The 20,955-nt window shown below is 36.6% G+C and overlaps 3 protein-coding genes across 3 annotated transcripts in view; all 3 read right to left on the reverse strand.

The window, feature by feature from the left end:
• Positions 1-524: 524 nt before the first annotated feature.
• LOC148946805 (uncharacterized) lies at positions 525-4,487 on the reverse strand. Its single transcript, XM_089096430.1, has 2 exons — positions 2,932-4,487; positions 525-2,708 (listed from the first exon to the last, which is right to left on the reverse strand). Exon 1 carries the CDS (start codon positions 4,485-4,487, stop codon positions 3,822-3,824), a length of 666 nt encoding a protein of 221 aa, XP_088952556.1. The 3' UTR covers positions 525-2,708; positions 2,932-3,821.
• Positions 4,488-10,587: 6,100 nt separating this feature from the next.
• On the reverse strand, positions 10,588-11,642 carry LOC148946806 (uncharacterized). Its single transcript, XM_089096431.1, has 2 exons — positions 11,398-11,642; positions 10,588-10,906 (listed from the first exon to the last, which is right to left on the reverse strand). The coding sequence occupies exons 1-2, from the start codon at positions 11,640-11,642 to the stop codon at positions 10,588-10,590; spliced, it is 564 nt and encodes a 187-aa protein (XP_088952557.1).
• A 5,720-nt stretch (positions 11,643-17,362) lies between these two features.
• Positions 17,363-20,955, reverse strand: part of Cog4 (conserved oligomeric Golgi complex subunit 4) — a 90,470-nt gene continuing 86,877 nt past the window's right edge. Inside the window, exons 10-11 of the mRNA XM_089096611.1 lie at positions 20,617-20,840; positions 17,363-17,506 (exon numbers count right to left, since the gene is read on the reverse strand). Coding sequence (XP_088952737.1) covers positions 17,464-17,506; positions 20,617-20,840 — 267 coding nt within the window. The 3' untranslated portion in view covers positions 17,363-17,463. The remainder of the gene's footprint in view (positions 17,507-20,616; positions 20,841-20,955) is intronic.

A 20,955-nucleotide genomic window follows, 5' to 3' on the forward strand; every position in this document is an offset into this window, starting at 1 on the left:
CCAAAAAATGGGTCTAAATACAGTGAAAAGGATAAGAGAAGTAACACTTGGTAAAAGAAGTGAAAAGTCACACAGAAATGAAAAGTAACACGAGAAAACTTTCAGTAAAGAAATGGAAGTAAGGCCAGTGAAAAAGAGAGAAAATGCCACGAACACTTCACCTGTATTAAACAAGGCGTCTTCAGCACAGATGGGAATAAAAAAGGACAGAAACATAAGCAACAAGAAACCAAAAAAGTAGAACAAAAAGGATAAAAAGAAGAAGAGGAGATAAAAACCAGATTGATTTACAAGAAAAATCAAAAATGATTAAAATTCCAAAAATTAATCAACAAAATGCAAATTAGTTAACCCCTTCACTAGTAAGAAAGAGAAGAACTTTATTAATACATACATAAAAAATATTTGTACAAAATAATTTAATTTCCGTTTTCTTCATCTGTACCATGTTCCCAAATAATACATGGCATGGAAGCTTTATTATGGGCTATATAGGTCAGGCTGAGGCACTGCAACAGCTGAAATAGTGAGCCGTTTGGAAATTTTTATGATAGAAAAACTTTAAAATAAGAAGATAAGACATGACATGAAGACACTCACAAAACTAAAACAATATAAAGAACTTTCACAAAACCAGACAAAGCTTAACATAATACTTGTAATGGACCATATTGAATTCATTTATTTTTTTCCAGCCAACTATAAAAAAATAAACAATAAGAAACAAAGACAAAGAACAAGCAAAACACACCAGAAATTAGCCAAACTGGAATCGCGAGGTTCATACGACTTTTGACACAGTGGCAACGAAAGAAATAAAAGAGGGGCACTGTTATATACACAATGCATGAGCTCAAGTATCACCATCTCGATAGTGAATGGTTTAATAGCGCACCCATGGATATCATTACTTGCCAAAGCATATGGAGCTGACGCTCCCTCCTGCATGTTGCCTGCTCCAATGAGAAACAATTTTCAACGAAATTTTCTCGAACGACCTTGGCTTTCCTCAGATAGATTCACATTGTAATTGTTAGCTGCATGCGTCCACGTGTCCTAGATGTTCAAACAAGAAAGAAACCGGTATTAGCTGCTATTATTACAGCTCACGGCATCACTAGGCTAGAATACTGTCCAATAAATAGATGAGTATGTTCAACAATACAACCAGCCTGCGATCCAACGCAATTTGTTAGTTTGGGAAATGGTACCCATGCTGAGATGATTAAAAACGAAAGGGAAAAATCCTGCAGAAATAGCAAACATTACAGCTTTGTAATCGCAAGCTGCCCCAATTTGGAACACCATACATTTTTTTGACAATAAAACATTCAATCAGTCGACAATTTTTTTCATCTCTCCAGAATAGGTTAAATTTTCGGCATCACCATACAAACGCATAAACTAAGAATAGTTCAGGGCTAATTTATTTTCAAAACAGCAACTTATGCAGTACGAGCATATTCGAAACAGAGCGGGGTTTCCGAAGAAGATTCTGGACCAATGACCCTTCATCATCCAAGTTAAAAATCTTTGCTTGAATCTGATCCCACCCAAGTGTGGTGATAAGATGACAAAGAACAAGCAAAACACCAGAAATATTAGTCTCAAATTTATTATCAGCAACCTCGGACACATATAAATCTTGGTAGAAATAAAACACACTTGGTGAAACATGCAATTACCGTTTTTTATTTTTTTTTTATTTAGGACAGTCAAGCTGCAATTTTAAAGATATAAATGATTATTATAATCATCAAGGGATTGATAAATCAATTTTATTAATAGTAAAACCTTGGATCTTCTTTAGTAGTCTGTTAAGGGGGGGGGTCCCTTAAAATTTACTTCATGATAGCCAGTTCGAATGAATAATTATCGATAATAATCAGCGAGCCAAAAGAGGTAGAAAAAGTCTATATATGCGAGTGAGTGGGGGTACTTTGGGCCCCGGGCCCGAAGTACAATACTGAAATTACCATCTTTGAAAACCCTTAAACAGAGGTTTACTGTCCCCAGTCTTGTATAATGATGAGAATAACATTTTAGCACGAGTAGTACAGATGTCTCTTTTTTTTAGGTATGAGCATCTGCTCATATCTACGCGCTTTTTATAAATTTATTTTGATAGCACTAGAGTGAAGTGCTCTATGACAAAAATGGAACTTTTCCGTGCCATTTTTTAGAGTAAACAAGGCTAAATAACATGATAATTACACAATTAAATTCACCGTCGTTGAACACCCTTGACTGGAGGTTTACAGTCACCCATCATAGTTTCAGTTGTTTCACTGATGTCTCTCTTTTATTCTTAGGTATGAGCATTTGCTCATATCTACGCGCTTTTTATAAATTTATTTTGATAGCACTAGGGTGAAGTTCTATATGACAAAAATGTAATTTTTCCTTGCCATTATTTAGAGTAAAGAAGGCTAAATAACTTCGTATTTATTTATTGAAATCACCATCGTTGAACACCCTTGACTGGAGGTTTACAGTCACCCATAGTAGTTTCAGTTGTTTCACTGATTATTTTTAGGTCTGAGCATTTGCTCATACCTACGCGCTTTTTATAAATTTATTTTGATAGCACTAGAGTGAAGTGCTATATGATAAAAATGGAACTTTTCCGTGCCATTTTTCAGAGTAAAGAAGGCTAAATAACATGATAATTACCGTCGCTGAACATCCTTGACTGGAGGTTTAGTCACCTATCGTAGTTTCATTTGTTTCACTAATGTCTGTCTTTTATTTTTAGGTATGAGCATTTGATCATATCTACGCGCTTTTTATAAATTTATTTTGATAGCACTTGAGTGACGTGCTATATGACAAAAACGGAACTTTTTCGTGCCATTTTTTGGAGTAAAGAAGGCTAAATAACATGATAATTACACCATCATTGAACATCCTTCACCGGAGGTTTACAGTCACCCATCGTAGTTTCAGTTGTTTCACTAATGCCCCTTTTATATTTTTAGGTGAGAGCATTTGCTCATATCTACACACTTTTTGTAAATTTGTCATGATAGCATTAGAGTGATGCTATATGGCAAAAATAAAACTTTTCCGTACCATTTTTTAGAATAAAGAAGGCTAGAGTAACCGAGCCCCATAATAATAGAAATTTTTAAAACGTGTTTTCGAAGAAACTAAAGTGAAGAAAATTCGCAATTGATGCTAACTCAGAAATAGTAGCTATTACACGGATTCTTAATAATAAATACAGTTTTTTTGGACGATTTTGAGAAGAGCCTGAAGCCCCTCAAGCATAATTCGGCGCCATTCAAGATGTTGAAAAAAAATGCACCATTGAAGTCGCCATCACCGCAATCCTATTGCCTAGAGGTTTTATTGTTCCCATCTTCAGGTTTCGGACAGGTCGGTTCGTTTCAAATTATGGCTCTGTCCTATTTTTATAGGATTTCCTGGGCCCAAATATAGGCCAAATATAGGATTCGGAAGTCCTCGGAATCAGATCTGTGGTAGATGGCGTAGGATGCCTGGTCACATAAATTCGTCATTCCCCGAGTTTTTGCATTCATTTTTTTTTTTTTTTTTTTTTTTTCAAATACAAACTGTACAAATAGTAAAAAAAGTAAAAAATCAGATACACATACTGTGCCAACGATTGACTGATACAAGTAAAATATTTGGAATCACTCTTGCTGCTTCTTGGGCATCAATTTCGATATGAGGTCAGTTTTTCTCTTTGCAAGAGACTGTTCCATTCTTGCAGATTCCACCATCTGCTCTCTTTCACTTGTTCTGGACTTCACAGCTCCCTCGAGCAAAGAAACAGCTAGGGCAATGTCTATGGAACTCTAGGACTCGGCAGCCTTCTTCATTATGTCGGTCACTTCCTGAAGTAGAGTATCTGCTACTGTTCTCTTTTCTTGCTCTGATGCTCTAAGTTTTTTCCTTTTGCTTTCCAGGTCTTCTATTTCTTTCTTTTTGTCGTGGACCTCCTGCAACTTCCGCTTGCTGTCCTCTTCGAAAGCTGCTTTCTCCTTCTCGGATAGCTCTTCTTTTTTCTTTTCATCCAGATATTGTTGATACCGAGACCGTGCAGAACGTGCAAGATTCAACAGCTCTTTTGTAATAACAAACCGTTCTGGTTTTCCTCCATAAAGCCTCAACGTGTCATATACCATGAGTCTCGCATCCAGAACGCGTTCAGACATCAAGGCCTGGTCTTCACCGAGAATCCTACCAGAACGCAAGAACCCACGCTCAACATCTGCGCTGCCATGCGACAACCTCAGCACCCCTTTTATAAGCTTGGTAAGTTCCGGGTACTTGCTATCCCCGCGCTCATTCACCAGTCCAAAATAATGGCTCCAAAAATGATCGATCCGAGTAATGTCCTCATGGGGTCCAGTTTCCGTTCGCAAAAGCAGCCACTCAGCCTGGGGGACGTCTGAGCTAACTCCAATCGCAATGTCGCGTGCCATAACTGCTTTGTCTGAAATGCTTCTTGAATCCTTCATATTGATTGGACTCAAACAGCGTAAAGCCTCTAGAAAACCCTCCTTTTCCAGAGAACATTTGTTCAAAATATGTCGAATACCCGCAATAAAATGTTTTCGCACATTGACATAGAAGGGCCTTGTCTTTCAGTGTTGCTTCTCTCCGAAGGCTCGTTCCACATTTTCTGAAACTATGGGCTTTTCTGCAAATTTTTCACCGAGGTTCAACATTTCTTGTGAGAAATTTTCAGTCTCGGTCACGAAATTTGAAGTAAAGACCCGTCCGCAAAGTGTCACAACTAGTCTTTTGATCTCTGAGTGCAGAACATGAATGAGAAGCTCTTCTTTCTGGAACAGTTGGGTGAAACTCATAAACAGTTCTGCTGAGGCTAGAACAGACTCGAGTTGGGCCTTCATCTTCGCACTTTTGATATAAGCCACAATCTTCAGAAATTTGGGAGTGGACAGAAGATTCTTCAGTTTTTTCTCTCTGGGCACGAAGTTCAGGAAGTACTCTAAGATCGGCCACTGCTGCATGATTCTAGCGAGGGCACGTCCGATCGTCATCCAGCGGCTTGGGACATGCTTCATGAAAGAATTCTCTGGCACTCCCACTTTCTTTTAGAACTTTCGATAGTCTTCACAACGTGCAGGCCAGCCGTCAAAAAATGAATGCACAAGAATAACAAAGTTGGAACTTTCTTCTCCGAACACCTGAAAAACCTTTCAAGAAAGCGTTAGGTCCGTCATTTCCAAGCGTGATTAGTTTTTCAAGTGGCAGCTGATTCTGCTGACATAATCTTCCTATACAGGTCATCACTTGTCGCGTGGCCCATAAAACTTGTTCATAAATGTCTGCTCTGGATTTTGTTTCCGTATGAGGATCAATATCGAACACGTATCTGTAACTCTTTCATACCAGCATAGTTGGTGGTCTCGTCATATTCTAGTACAAAATATGACTGAATGTCCTTCACAAGCATTTGCTTACAGTAAGGATGCAGCGCATCGTTGATCAGATCCGTGAGTTTCTTCCCACATAGGGACATTCCGTCGGGGATCTTACCGGGAAACATCGCATGAAAGGTTGCAACAATATGGTCTGAATAGTTAGGAGACATGGAACTCTGTACCGTCTGAAGTGCCCATATTAGCTCAGCTTTATAAGCGGCATCAAGCTCGCAAAACATACTTATACCAACTAATGGTATTTCCTTGGTTGTTTAATCAACTCAACAGTGTCCAGTCAGGTGAAGCTGTAGAGGATGTAGTTGAGCAGTAACTGCAGCATCTTATTCTGTTGATCGTGTATATTGGTTTAGCTGAGCAGCCCCAGCTGTACAACCAAGATTTTTCAAGCAGAGTTCGCAAAAGAACGAGTACTGGTCGTTCCCAGTCTTACACCATTTGCAAATCTTTCTACCGCTGCAGTCCGTCTTAGCAAGCCATGAACTATTGAACTTGGTAGGCCCCATACTTAATTACCAAGCATCACCTCCAAAATAGCATCCCGCGATTAAAAGGCCATAAAAAAGAAAAAATGTGGATATGTCCGAAACTGGGCCGTATTCGCATCAGCCTTTTATAGCGTTCGTTCATCCAGGAAACGCATAAGTCGCCAGAAAGAACTCCAGTCTCATTAAGTAGAGACTGCTAGCCTATATACTGATCTTCGCTCATTTCGGACAGGCCCAACATGACAAAAAACAAAACATAGGCTACTAAGTCAACACAACAGCATATCCCAGGCAGAAACAACTTACTAATCCCAACACAAAACATTAGTTAAGTTCAAACAGATCAACAGTTGTAATTAATTATCGATCTACACCGAAAGACAGCACAGTCTACAAGCTGAGTCGAAAGCAAAGAAAAGCACATCTTGGCTTACTTAACGAGCAGTGAAAATTGCAAATCATGAGCAATGTTCTTGGTGCTCTTTAGCCGAAAATATAAGTATAATAGGATTTTAGCCAAAATATAGGTATTTTATAGGAGTGCATTAAAATATAGGAATTTATTGGAATTTATAGGCGAGTCCGAACCCTGCATCTTGAAAAGAGAGATAATCGTATTTTTGCACGATATTCCTTGATGCTCCTGATCGCACTGATATTTCCCCTTTTTTCTGGATGTAACGAAAACAAAAATTAATGCTTCGAAGCCTATACAACGCATATATACCAAACTATTGCAAATAAATCGACTGAGGATGTTTCCAATGTTTATAGGGTTATACAAAACCAGTGCTTTACTGAAAACACAAAACAACACGTTTTTAGTACAGTAGAGAGAAAAAGCTCTTTAGGAAGTCCTTAACGGTATAAAAGTGAATTTTTTTCTTGTTTCTTATGCGGGAGTTTTGTGTTTTCATTAAAAACGAGCCAAAGGACCTGCCCTTGGTCGACTCTGATTGAAAATCCTTGTATTAGTCTGATTTCAACAAGGTTCCCATGTCAACCTTCCTAAAAAAAATCAAGGAGTTCATGGGGCGGAGCCAAAAGCCTCACTTTGAGCACAGTTTTGAGGTTCTTACTTTGGATAGCGACCCCTTTTCGGCCCTTTAGCTATAGAGACTGAAAATCCTTGTGTGACTATTATTTAAATAAAGTGTAACATTTCCAACATTTTTCTACTAATTGTGTTTATTAAGGTGTGCTCTACATTGACTATTCGCATTACCATCTTGAAATTTTAATCCGATGCCACGTACGGCTGGGCAGGGGCATAATCGGCCTATGATCGGTCCTACCCCTACTTTCTAAAACTATATGCTCTATATGACGACCCTGGGAAAAAATAGGAAAACATACTACTCTTTACCCGCTCAACCTTATAGCGTTGACTATGATAACATATGCTGGGTGGATCGGATTTTCACGCCACCAGTTCAGGTTTCCTAATGTTGTTTCAAGGCTTTTTTCCGGAGCTTTTCTGTTATTGTACGTTTACCCCGGGGGATAAACACGTATTGCAGTAATGCTCATATATTATCTTGTTTCAATTCAGGTGGTAAATCTGTGAAGTAAATAGACCCAGAAGTAAATAGACACTTACTAGTATTGTTATCTTACTTTCCCCACCCTACTAGCAAGAAACAAATTCAATATCGAAGGATTTGAACTCAAACACATTAGCATTAAACATCATTGGATGTATAATAATTGTTTGACGCTGCTCTAATCCAAAGCATTTTGATCATGTTTGATAATTCAATTTTTATTCCTTTTAAAGAGAATTATGGGTTTATCTATACATAATAGATAGCATTATCGTATTCATATAAAATGCTGAATTCCAAACTTTGATTATTTTTCTATGGTACGAGTGTTAATTATGAAACATCTTTGCAAGGTGTTTTAATTTCGGGTAGTCAATATACTCATAATAGAAGGTCAAGACACTTGAGTAGTCAAGACATGCATAACTTCTCGTCGCAGAAATATTATATGAATTCCAGACACGAAATAGGTAGTGTTGTATTATTTAAAAATTATTCGGATCCCCACTCTTCTTGAATCGCTATCCCTTTTTAGCAGTGCATGACGCAAATTTACTTTGAATTGAAAATGAAAAATAAATACAATTTTTTTCGATTATCGAATTCAATTCAGACACGGAAGAAGTTTTAAATACTCAGATTTTTTATCTAGAAAGAGCGGACATTAGAAAGAGCATGTAAAAAAAGAAATAACATCAAGGGGTATAGCTCTTTTGGACCATTTCAAGGAACCCTGTCATATCTGGGATAAAAGACGTGAGAATCCACTAGTAAATGTTTTCTAAGACCATTTCTATATTGTTCATCATGGGTGTTTGAGGCGGCCTAGGAACTTGAAACCGTTCTGAAACTATTAAACTACATCGTACAACTCAGTCTCAAGCTCTCAAAGAGGACTAGGTTTCCATACAAGCACAGACTATTCAGCATTTGATGAAAAGCTTCTAAAGCCCAAAACTAGAAATTACTGAAATTAGAATATGTATTCTTGGCCTTCCAGAAAAAGTTTTAACTGATAAATAGAGATTGTCTTTTGCTTGGAATGATGGATTTTGTAGGGCAGAATTTTTTTTTATAAAAACACAAAAGAGGACAAAACAGAAAATCTAGGGCCGGCAGGAATTAGTAGGAAATTTGACGGGGAAAATAAACAGTTCGTGCCAATTACTACTTCAGTTATAGTCAGAACTCATTTTAACAATAGGCTAAAACCCGAGTGGAGCCTCATTTCATGGATCATGTTCAGGTTGTTATCTGTTAGAACCGCCCACACCTGCAGTGGCGTGGTGGGCTAAAATTTCTGTACCAGTAGGCATCTGAATGTAATATTTTATAGTACGAGAAGAAACATTTAATTGCCACAAGGTATTGATTGCATTTAATATGCATTTAACGTTTAATATACTATAAGGAGGCTTATGGTTTAATTCTATTTAAATAAATAAAATCGAAAAAGTAAAATTATTTTTTATAACAAAGAAAACTGAAAAAGTAAAATTTGAATAGTTTAATTTTTATTTTCATTTCAATGCTGTAATAACTCGAAAAGAGAATATTTGTAGTATAATTCGCTTTCAGTGAAGCGCCAATGACGCAGTAGGCCTTAGATTTTTACAGTTAGGGAAGGAGGCATTAGCTAAATTCTTGTTTGTACTGAAACTAAACTCATCGTGAACGGTTTTTGAAAAACCGTTTTTATTGAAAATAAAAATTTCTTTTTCATTTTCAATGTTGTAATAAGTACGTAAGAAAATATTTGTAATATAATTCATTTTCAGTAAAGCGCTAATGACGCAGTAGGTTTTAGACTTTTACAGTTAAGGAAGGAGGCAGTACCCATACTCTTGTTTGTAGTGATTTTTGTTCGTTTCTATCTTGATTCACATATTTAATTAAAGTTTTATTCGTTTTAAGATGTATTTATTTATTTTTATTAGTACATATTGTATGTTTGTTTGCTTTGATTGCTTATTTGATTTCTGTTCGTTTTGGGTTTTATTTATGGTGCAATAATAAAATATTTTTGTTCGTTTTAAGCTTGATTTGCATATTCAATTTTAGCTGTACTCGTTTTCAGATTTATTTATTAAACTCAGGTTCAGGTTCTTTTATTTACAAACTAAATACAACTACAATATGGGTATGCCCGGCTGAGAGTCTAGTTAGTATTACCAGGCAACCAATAGCAAATAAAAACAGCAAAAACATAATATATAACTGTATCTGTACACAATCACACTCTTTTGTAAATAAATAATGTATAACTTACCAAGCATCACCCCAAGACAGCAGCCGAATGGAGAACAAACTAAAAACACCTAAAATAGTGAAGTGAAGCCGAGGGGAAACACTACCAAGATAATGAGTCAGCGGGACGACCATAACTCAATTAAAAAAAATGAATAAATAAATAAAATAAAAAAAAATCGCCAAAGGGTTAGTAAAATAATTTTTAAATGCCTCCGCAGTGTACCAACAGAAAGACCAATATTAATACCCGACCCATGCATATTCCAAAGTTTGGTTATGCAGTGTCTGAGTGAGAACCTCGATCTCTCAGTCGCACGCTCGGGGTTCAACATACTTAGAAGATCCCCTCGTTCCATAATCATGCTCACATTGGTTAAATAGTTCCATAGCATAAAAATGTTTCGGCCGAATTTTAGCAAAATACTTAACACAAAACATCTATCCATGAAAAGATAATAATAATTCCACGGGTAATATATTAAGGAAATAATATATACTTTTAATTGGCGATTTTAATGGTAGGGATATTGGGGAGGGGATTAAAGTTTTCAAGATACACAATGCTTTATTTTGCTGTTTTTAAAGTGGTTTTATATGAGTTTTAAATGTATTCAGTAAAAACAGGGGACAATAACTCAGTTAAGAATGGAATAGGGCAAAATATACCAATCTCATTGCATAAAAAGGTAGAATAAATCTCAAATGCCACAATATTCCAACATTCCTTCCGAACTTCATCCGCAATTCAGCAATGTGTTCCTTCCAACCATATTCTGATCAACTAGCACACCCAAATATCTAATTGTAGATACACGCTCTAAATAAGTATATTCATCAATGGGTAGTCTACTAAGTTCAGGTAATGACTGGTCAGTACGATGAACTGGTCATGAACTTGGTTTTTGACATATTAACAGATAATTTATTTGCACTAAACCAAGTTTCTATCCTCTCGAAAGCTGCCAACATATTCTTCTTAAGCGACATTTCATCAGCACCGCACACTGTGCAGGTCGTATTGTCAGCGAATGGGACATTTAGTCCGATATCTTCCAGTGCCCTGTTGATGTCGTTAGCATAAATAAGAAAGAGTAGAGGTCCAAGTATGGACCCTTGAGGAACGCCGACTTGACCAGTGATACCAAGTAGTAAAGAGGTAGCATTTCCACCATCCACAAACTGACTGCACCTAGTTAAATATAATTGAATCAGAGAATTTGCACGTCCGCGTATACCACAATTTTCCAGTTTACGAAGCAAAATTGCATGACAAATAGTATCGAATGCTTTTTTTATATATATAAATAAAGTAGCCGGAATTTCTCTTTTATCCAAAGCGTCTGTATAAACTGTGTGAGTGTCAGAATCGCATGTTCAGAGCTATGACCCTTCCTAAACCCAAACTGAAGGTCATTAAAACATCCCCTCTTATCAAAAAACTTCACTATGCGGTTGTAAAGACATCGTTCAATTACTTTTGCGAATGAAGATAGGATCAAGATTGGCCTGAGTTTGTTGGATCTTTCACATCATCACCCTTATGCAGGGCTAAAACACGTGCAGACTTTAAGCAAGTTGGGAAAAGTCCAGTTGACAAACATAAGTTAATAACATGAACCAATAATTCTGTGACATCAGGCATTATCCGTTTTAATAGGCTTGTCGACGAGCCATCCGTACCTTCCGACGACCCAGTCTTCAGTTGGTATATAACTTGCAGTAATTCCTCCGCTGACACCGGCGTTAGGAAAAGAGAGCAATCCGATGGAGGCGGCATGGAAGTAGAATATTGGAGTTCGTGCCTCAAGCGATGTTACGTGACCAATATTTGCGAAGTGCTCATTTAGGACACCGACAACATTTAGCTTTCCTTTAACAATTTTCTTGTCTTTTGGTGATAATATCTCTTCCGGAAGGTTTTTCATTTTCTTTTTCCCAAGGCATTCAGTAATTCCTCCGCTGACACCGGCGTTAGGAAAAGAGAGCAATTAAATGGAGGCGGCATGGAAGTAGAACATGCTGAATTGGAGTTCGTGCCTCAAGCGATGTTACGTGACCAATATTTGCGAAGTGCTCATTTAGGACACCAACAACATTTCGCTTTCCTTTAACAATCTGCTTGTCTTTTGGTAATAATATCTCTTCCGGAAGGTTTTTCATTTTATTTTTCCCAAGGCATTCATTAATGATTAACTTAGTCTTTTTCGGGGACCCATCATCATTTTGAAATTCATGAACATAGGATGACAGCTTTGCTTGTCGCAGTAACTTTGTCAGACAATTTCTGTACTGCCAAAATTTGGCCTTATTTGCATGTGCAGGATCTGCCATGAATTTCCTGAAGAGGTTATTTTTGGTATGGATAGAGGACAGAACAGCAGCTGTAATCCATGGTTTCTTTGGTTTAATATAACGCCTACCTTGCCGGCTTCATAAAGGACATGCCTCATTAAGTACTATTTCGAACTGGTTGATGAAGTACTCGGTAGCTTTGCCCACGTCGTCACATTCTAAGCAGGGAGACCTGTCGACTTGGGACAGTAAACTTTTCAGTTTATCAATCGAAGCAGCGTCCAGTCTTCTTGACCTCAAAGAAGAGGGTTTAGAGGGGGACCTGTTTGAAGGTCACACAGGATTATAAAAGGGTCAGAAGTATCTTCAACTATAACGTTACAACCCAGTGTCTCGAAATTTGTGAAAATATTGTCAATTAATGACGCTGACGACTCTGTGATTCTCGTCGGGATCCGGCATGTTGGAAGCAAACCCGCGAACATAAACATCGTTACAAAGTCAGCGGCAACATTATTCGAAAGCATCGAATTCACATCCCTATGTACATTACTAATATCAATGTTAAAATTCACCCAACATCATTAACTTACATTTTCTTTGGGTCATCAGCGAGCTAAGTTCATCGAACTTTTCTACAAATGGTTTAACAGCCAAACTTGGCGGCCTATATAGGGAGCAACATAACACTTTCGAAGGACTTAGATCTAGCTCAATAGAAAAAAATTCAAATGATATTTCTTCATAAAGGTACTAATAATCAATCACTTCTCTTACAGGTATACTATCATTTACAAAAAGAAATCCAACCCTCCTCTCCTTCTACCTATTCTAGTTTTAAATAACGACTTATACCCATTTATATGAGCTAGCTCAGAAGATTGCTCATTTAAAAACGTTTCACATGCACCAAAAACATCAATCTTATGGTCGGGAAGTAATGCTAAAATGTTTTCTAAACTACTCATAAGTCCACAACAATTTAGAAATGCTGTTCTCAGACACTTCTTTGTTGGTTTACTCATAATCATTCCAGGAGAAAGGTATTTGTTCGTGGGTAAATTATTAATAAAATAATCATAAGTGTTGTCATCCTCTCTATCAATGCAGGAAAGAATCTTTTATAAATTCAAGGGTCTCCCCTCCAACTCACCCTATCGCGAGTTCCACCACAGCCACCACCATTCAAATTAGAAAATAATCACTCACCCGGCGGTGGCGGCGGATAATTCTCCACTTGGCGGTGGGCTGTATTCGTTTGTATTAGTACAACAACAGAATAAAAACGAAAGCAACACGAAACCAGAAGAATGAGACAACAAAAACAGTAGAAGAAGAGATAAGAAAACTAGAAATAATATTTCTTAAAAGGAAAACCAAAAACAATTGACCCCCCTCTCCCGCACAAAAAAAGCAAACCAAATGTATTTAAGCTACTCCAACTTCATCCAGGTAATAAGAGTCCAGCCTAATGCAGGTTAGATTTTAACTACTTTTAGTTTTATTAACGAGCAATTCTGATTTTCCTCTTCTCTTCTTCACTTGATTAGTTGCAATTCCTTTTTTCTTATTGTTAGACGTTTCTGTTATTTTCTGGTTTTTATCGGCACTGAACATGCCTCGTCTGACGCATCTAAAGATATTAGCAGTCTTTTTTTTTCTTTCCTTGTCCTTTTTCGGTGGTTGGCGTTAATCCCCTGAAAAATACCCCCCTCCCCCGTAGGAAATAACCCCTCCCCTCCCCCAAAAAAACCTTTGCTGGAAATACCCTTTTGCTGCCTTTTAACTCAGAAACTTTTCCACCGAGGGGGGGGGGTTGATTACCGGCATGATTTTAAAAATAATCAGAAATTAAAGTCTGTTTCAAATGAAAGTGCGCTAAGAAAAATTTGTCACCCGAGATAATCTGCAACACATTTTTTGGTGGTATTTTCAGCTAGAATGGAATTGTCTTGGAAAGATTTTTCTGGAGAGGGGTGGGGATTTTTACGTGAAAACAACTTTCCATGGTGTAATTTTGTCGTGGGTAAAGGAAATTTAAGGAATTTTTCATGGAGGGGGGGGGCCGGATTACCCGGTGTTGTTTAAAAGCGATCAGCAATCAAATTAAAAAAAAAAGTTTCTTCAGCTGAAAGTAAGGAGCAACATCAAAACTTAAACAGACAGAAATTATTACGTATATGAAAGGGGTTGCCCCCTCCCCAACTGTTCACAACTGCACACAATGACAGTAGAGGTCAAAATGGTCACAATGACCATTTAATAAGAATAATAAGTTTTTTTTTAATTTCCAATCATCTGTTATGAAATACTGTCGTTCGGTGCAGAGTGGGGAGAGGGGGTGGTGTCAGAAACCACCTTGAGGGAGCCGAATTTTCTGGCATAATCTGATTAAGAATCAGAAATTAAAATTTGAAAAAATAAGTTTTTTCAACTTAAAGTACAGAACACCACTGAAAAAGACAAAAATTGGTCCATATATGAGTGGGGCTGCACCCTCCTAAATCCCTTGCTCATTAAACTAACGTCTCTATTGCTTTGACAAAGCTTATTATTGGAATTAAACGGTCCTAATGTTTATGAAGTCTGTGTTAACGAATTGTGAAAAAGTCAAACCTTAGCGCAAAGAGAGGGCTTTAAGAGACGCCCTCATATACTGAAAAATTTTTTCATTTAAAGTTTTAATTTAGGTCCTTACTTTTAGTTGAAAAACACATTTTTTCTATTTAATGTCATAAAAGGGTTACTGTATTGAAATAAACGACACAAAATTAACACAGGATAATTCTTCTGGGCTTGGTCTGTTTTGGTGGGCATTTTCAGACTGAAAAATCTCTTCCTAGCTAATTTATCTACTTTGGGTTGCCTCCCCGTAGTAGCATAATATTTGTTACTCTTGTTGAATCTTGTTGATAGAAGAGCATCGCTAAGTGCTGAAAACCATGTTGTGACAAAGAATAGGCCCAGGATTGCGCAAAGCCTCCCTTCATACTTGAGGTCCCATGGACATCTTGCTGTCCGGTTCTAGGCCGGGTTAAGTGCTTTGATGTAGACGTGAGAAGATGTGTTGGTCCCCGTCCTGCATTGGTATTCGAGACCATTGCTTTTCCTGAGGCCAAAATAATTTCAATGATTTAAAGAACATGAAAATTGGAACTAGGAACGTTTTGAAGTTAAATAATAACTATCGTTTCGACATTTTGACTGACGAATTGAGACAATTCGAACTGGAATTATTAGGAGTTTCAGAAACTCATATCTCAGGGGTAGGAAGCATGGCATTAGGCGATATAGAATTTTTTTACTCAGACAGGAAGGATGGGGTACATAGACAGGAAGTAGGGCTCATGATGAATAAGGAAGCTGCTAAGTCTTGTTTAGGCTAGGAAGGTATTAGTGTCGTTGCTTACTCTCAGTTTAAAAAACTTGTTTTTTTTCATTAATTCAAAAAAGAAAAGCCTATTGTCCATTTCTTACCCATAGCATTTGTTATTGGGAAGTAAACAGACATTTTTCGGGAGGTGTATTTTTCTGGGGGAATTTTCAGTGGTGGGATGTGGGGGATGCCCCCTCTTAAATACTTCGCTCGTTACGCTAAAGTATGACTGTATCCCAATCCTTTACGAACAAAAAGTGAAACACAAGGTTCGTTAAATTAGAATAAGATAGCTTTTTGTTCGTTTAAGTTTTTATGCTGATCCTTACTTTCAGTTGAAAAAACCTGCTTTTTTTGTTTAATCATTCAAAAGGCACAAACAGTTCTCAGGGGAAAACATCGAAATGCAGCTAATTTTGAATAGCCGAAAATAGCCAATAGTTTATTTTTCTTTATCTAGAGGCTGAGCAAGTGTAGTGTCAAATATAGATTTTTCTGGTAAGCATTCATGTCATCGAAGCCTGTTTTTACATTATTCAATCTTTTGAAAAAAATTTTGCAAAATGCTCTTAAATTACAATTGGCAAAGCGAATTTTTGTTGAACTTCGGCAAAACGAAGAGTTAATTAATTTGAAAAAAAATGATCGGAGATATCAAAATCATTATAAAAACTATAGAAAGAGAAAACATCGATATATCGTTTAATCAAGTTATCGCCCAACACTTCCAATTTAAAGCGAAACATCTCATCGTAAAACTCATCTAATAACAGACTTGAAGCAAAACAGTGGTTCGCTTTGGTTGCGTGAGCTAATTGGCTATAGGCAGTTAGATTGCCTCTGCATCGCCTTTGTCAACGTAGCGTTAATCAGCGAAACAAGGGTAGAATGTGATGTAAATTATGCAAATAAGGTATAAAATTTTCCAGGGGTTCTGACTATAACTGACTTTAAGCTATAGCTGCCACTCGAATATTTGAAGCTGCGTTTCTAAACACGAGAAAAACTGTTTGCATCTAAAAAGTAGTTAAGAGGTCAGAAAACGCTTGTACGCTTCTATAGTGAGATAGAAAACATTGAATCTAATCTTTATTCACGTTGAAAGAGATTGACTGTTTTGAGAGTTGAATATTTTGGAGATGATAAAGTACTCTTTCCAGGTATGTGAAAATCTTAGTACCCGAATGTATTTGTGGGAGTGGCACTGTTTGGAGGCATCAAAACCACAAAGAGTCAATAATATACAGTAATGGTAAATTACCACACTGATACTGAACTTGGTAATTAAGTTAATTAATTATTTTGCTACAATATGCCTCCTCTCAAATTTTGTTTTAAATACAGTATTATTTTATGTACGAGATTTAATAGACTATCATCTCACACAAAATTGATTTTATGGTAAACGCAATAGCATTGAATTTATACTGAGCAATATATATCACATGCACTATAAATTTCTTTTCCCAGCCCCATCATAAAGGATCCCGTCCAATCATCACCGTAGAACTGGCAGGAAGGCTGGCTGGATGAGAAATTAAAAATACTATTACCCTTTATTTGGACCAAAACCGATTTGATGGTGGCCTACCGCCTCTTCTACACTCCTATGCCCTCAGACGCACCCCAAGTTCCGAATGAAATCAGATTTGAGGCTTCAAAATAGCCTTTTTAATCCGAACAATTGAGAAGTGCCTTCAGGAGAACCATTTATTCGTCCATTCAAATCATTTTCGTCTCCGCTGTCTTCCTTTTGAATTCATTTCTTTCAAAGGTATAGAAAAATCAATTAACTAAACAAAACTTTCAATTTAAGCAATCTTCTAGATTTTCAGTAAAACAAGACTAAATATACTCACATTGATTAAATAATATATTGATCACATAAGTTCATGCTGATTAAGTACCCATGATTCAATAACTCAGCAAGCAAATTGCACATCAGAGCTTCTACGAAGTTGAACCCATACGAGAAGATACAATTAAAACTTACTTTATTAGGAAATTTAACTAATATTTTCAGCGTACTAACCTTGAATTCTTATTAAAATAAATTCCACGATAATATAAAAAAGATCTTATAGCCTTAATCTTCGAACTTCATCCCTTGAAAAATCCACCCTGCAAAAAAAAATCAATCATTTAAAATAGCAGTTGTTAGACCCAGGGACGTACGTTGAAAGTCATTCGAGGGAGTACAACCCACACCTCCAAAAATCTTAAAATTTTAATACGATATACCTGCTTTTTGTGATAAGAAAAATGTCCCGAAATAGATTCCTGCGTACATCCCAGGTCAGACAAGGGTCAGATAACTAAAATAGAAACAAACTTATATCAATACTTTGAATCTTCAACAAAATACAAAATTCAAACCGTTGCACATTTTATTTCAACATATATGTATGTTTGTTTGTCCAAGCATTCTTTTTGTAAAGACTATGACGAGTTATTACAACTAGCTTATCCGAATTATACTGCTTCAGAACCACTGTATATAAATAATATAAAAGTAAGATCACGAGTCAGTGGTTTTTGGCACTACATCCTCGGCGTGGACAAACAGCTCCTCCCATTTAATCTGTCATTAGCGGGCCAGTGTACAATGTTGAAGCCAAGTTTCGCGTTCAAGAGAAATCTGACTTGTCCACTCGTGAAAAAATCGAATATCGCTTATGTTTGTAGTTGTTTAAATGTTCTCCGGAGAACTTGCAACTCGGTCCGGGTTTTGAGAATGGTTGAAATATAGAATGATTGTACTGTATTATATCTATATACAGTGTTCAGAACCTACAAAATTCTTTAAAGTCAGCGTTGGCGTTCGAAAATGTTGAAATAGCATACTGCAAACAAGTGATTACATTTTAGTATAACATTTTCAGGCTTGAATATATGATGACTTGGAGGTAATTGGCTTAAGACTATTTGTGCAGGACGTCAAATCTTGTTGAAAAGAGAGCATCAGCAAGTGTGGAAAACCATTTAGTGACCAAGATGGGCTTAGGCTTGCACAAAGCCCGCAATCAACTGGAGGTTCTGGGGGCTTCTTGTTGTCCAGTTTTACACCAGCGTGAGCGCTTTGTTTAAACTTGTGAGCAAGTTATTCTTCCCTAACATGAATTAATGGGACCCATTCCTTTTCTTCGAAAATTCTGGTATGGAATGTTATGGCGTTGAAAGACTAATATCATACGGTAGTGACATTATGACTGATGAATTTAGAAGTTTTGAATTAGACTTGCTAAGAGTTTCAAAACTCATCGTCAATTTTTAGGAAACATGAAATTAGGTGATATATAATTGATTTATAAAGGCAAAACCTATGGTTTGCATAGGCAGGGAACAGGGGGTATGATGAATAACGAAGCTTCTATATTTTTCTTAGGTTGGTAAGGTTCATTTTAGGACCTTAGGTTGGTAATAGAGATAAATGTTCATTTCATAACCTAAAAGCGCAAGGATCAGTCATAGGGGTCAGTTCGACAATATATGGTTCTGTTCAGTCCATAATTGTTGTTCGGCAGCACAAAATGGCAGAAATCAGCACTTTGCTGTAGCGTCTCTCCTTTGCTACATTTGAATATCCTTTTGAACGGGCCCTGTCTCGACAATCTATGACCATTGGCTAAATGCAATTACCCAGGGGTAAAAACTTCAGAGCAAACACGCATGCGTAACCTTGCATAAAAAAACGAATTTCGTAGTTCCGTAGATAGGCCCATTACAACTCGACTTCAGAGTTATCAGGAATACCGACTTTGATGTTTATTCCCATTAAGACCACTCTCCTTTTCTGGAATATGTTCTCCTTTTTTTCTAAATCACGCAGATATTTAAAGGCACATAACTTTTCATAAGTACCTCTATACTAGGAATCACAATGATACCGATTCTTTTGGTTAACAGAATAAAATGATCCTCCATGAAATACCGAATATTGTTGTCAAAATTTACTTTTTGGGTATCATTTGCTATTGGTACGGATTACTCTTTAATTATGGTCCGTTGATGTGAAGAACTTTTTGAAGCAGACACACTAAAAAGTATACAAAATACACTTTTGTCTCAAAATGCACTTGAAAAAAAATATGATGATTCCCATAGGCCGAAAAAATTGAAAATTGTTCAGACTAATTGAAAGCAAGGGCATATTATTCATGAAACATTTTATAACTATTTAGCGGCAACTTTTTATTTCACGACTTCCCTACACTTTCATTTTCAGCTTAATTGTTTTCCCCTTTATGGAGTTTGAATAAGATCGCCGCATATGGAGTTAAAAGAGGCTTTTTTAATATTTTTATTTTACTCTATAGTATTTATTAAATCTTGATCTTACTTTACACTTTCATATTTTACACAGTCATATTTACACTTTTTAGACACATTTAATAACTCTTCAACGAACTTCCGATAACTTTGGAATGTTCAAAACTACAGAAAATCAACACAAATGTTCATTTCTAAAGCTTCGTTACGAAACCATGCCCCCCTCTTTTTCCCAACCAATAGTCATGAGACCATGCCCCCCTCTTTTTCCCAACCAATGGCCATGAGACCATGCCCTCCTCTTTTTCCCAACCAATAGTCATATCCTTAGCTCTAACCGGCTAATTGGAGCCAAGTCAGAGCATGTATAAGCTTATATGAATATATTGTTAATAAAATTAATGAATTCATTCAATGACGTTATTAATTGGACATGGTGGATTCATGTATTGTCATCGAACATGAACATATTTACGGAATTTATACTTGATCAAACCACGGGATGGGGCTGAAACATTGATTAAAAGGTTCGTATGTGATTCGATCTTAGATCAAATCAGACAAAATTAATTAAAAAGTATTTAAAAAAAGGAGAAAAGAATAACAACATGGAAAAAATGCAATAAAAAATCAATTCGTTGTTGGGAAAAGTTTCGCAACTTATAAGGACTTTAAAATATCTAAATACTTAAAAAAGTCTTTAAAAACTAAATGCAAAAAAAAAAACATAATTGGAAACAATCCTCAAAAATACGATAGAACACTACAGTATTGGCTGGTTTTCATATTAATATTACTCCATACATGGTCGATAAACAAGATTTTACCAAAAATTTCTAGATAAAATGGAGTAAATATCAAAACAAGATGCAGAAGGATCTCCATATAAATAAGACAGAACAGAATCTCTGTAATATAATATTTCATCCGGTAATAAAATACCGGAAAAAGCGTAAGCTTACCTCAATCCAAGAATATTTTTAATTTCGCTTGCTCCAAGCTCTGTTGTTTTTTGACCTTTCTTGAAAGATGTGCTAAGATCAGCAATTTCTGTAGCCTTTTCTATGGTTAAAATGGCAGCTATTTGGATGATCCGACTGAAACAATCCCTGATACTCCAGCCAGCAAGGGCTGAAAAGTACGCAACTATTTTGCGAGCTTCTAGCTCCAATAGCAAACCTCCAAACTGAAAACAATACAACACCAATTATAAAAAAGTTTTCCGAGGAGTAATTCTAATGCTTTATAAATTGGGCTTGAAAACGTTTTCATAAATATGAAGAAAGAACGTCATTCTCTAG

The sequence above is a fragment of the Artemia sp. Qi Xiang Cuo genome, chromosome 11, assembly GCF_049724085.1.
Source record: "Artemia sp. Qi Xiang Cuo chromosome 11, ASM4972408v1, whole genome shotgun sequence".
Lineage (NCBI taxonomy): Eukaryota > Metazoa > Arthropoda > Branchiopoda > Anostraca > Artemiidae > Artemia > Artemia sp. Qi Xiang Cuo.

What these genes read in the sequence shown, in the direction of transcription:
- LOC148946805 (XM_089096430.1), bottom strand. Translation starts at nt 4,487, where the DNA reads ATGAAGGATTCAAGAAGCATTTCAGACAAAGCAGTTATGGCACGCGAC.
- LOC148946806 (XM_089096431.1), bottom strand. Translation starts at nt 11,642, where the DNA reads ATGAAAAACCTTCCGGAAGAGATATTATCACCAAAAGACAAGAAAATT. An exon ending in GAAGACTGGGTCGTCGGAAG is followed by an intron (nt 10,907 to 11,397) that starts GTACGGATGGCT and finishes ATATTTAACTAG; the next exon opens with GTGCAGTCAGTTTGTGGATG.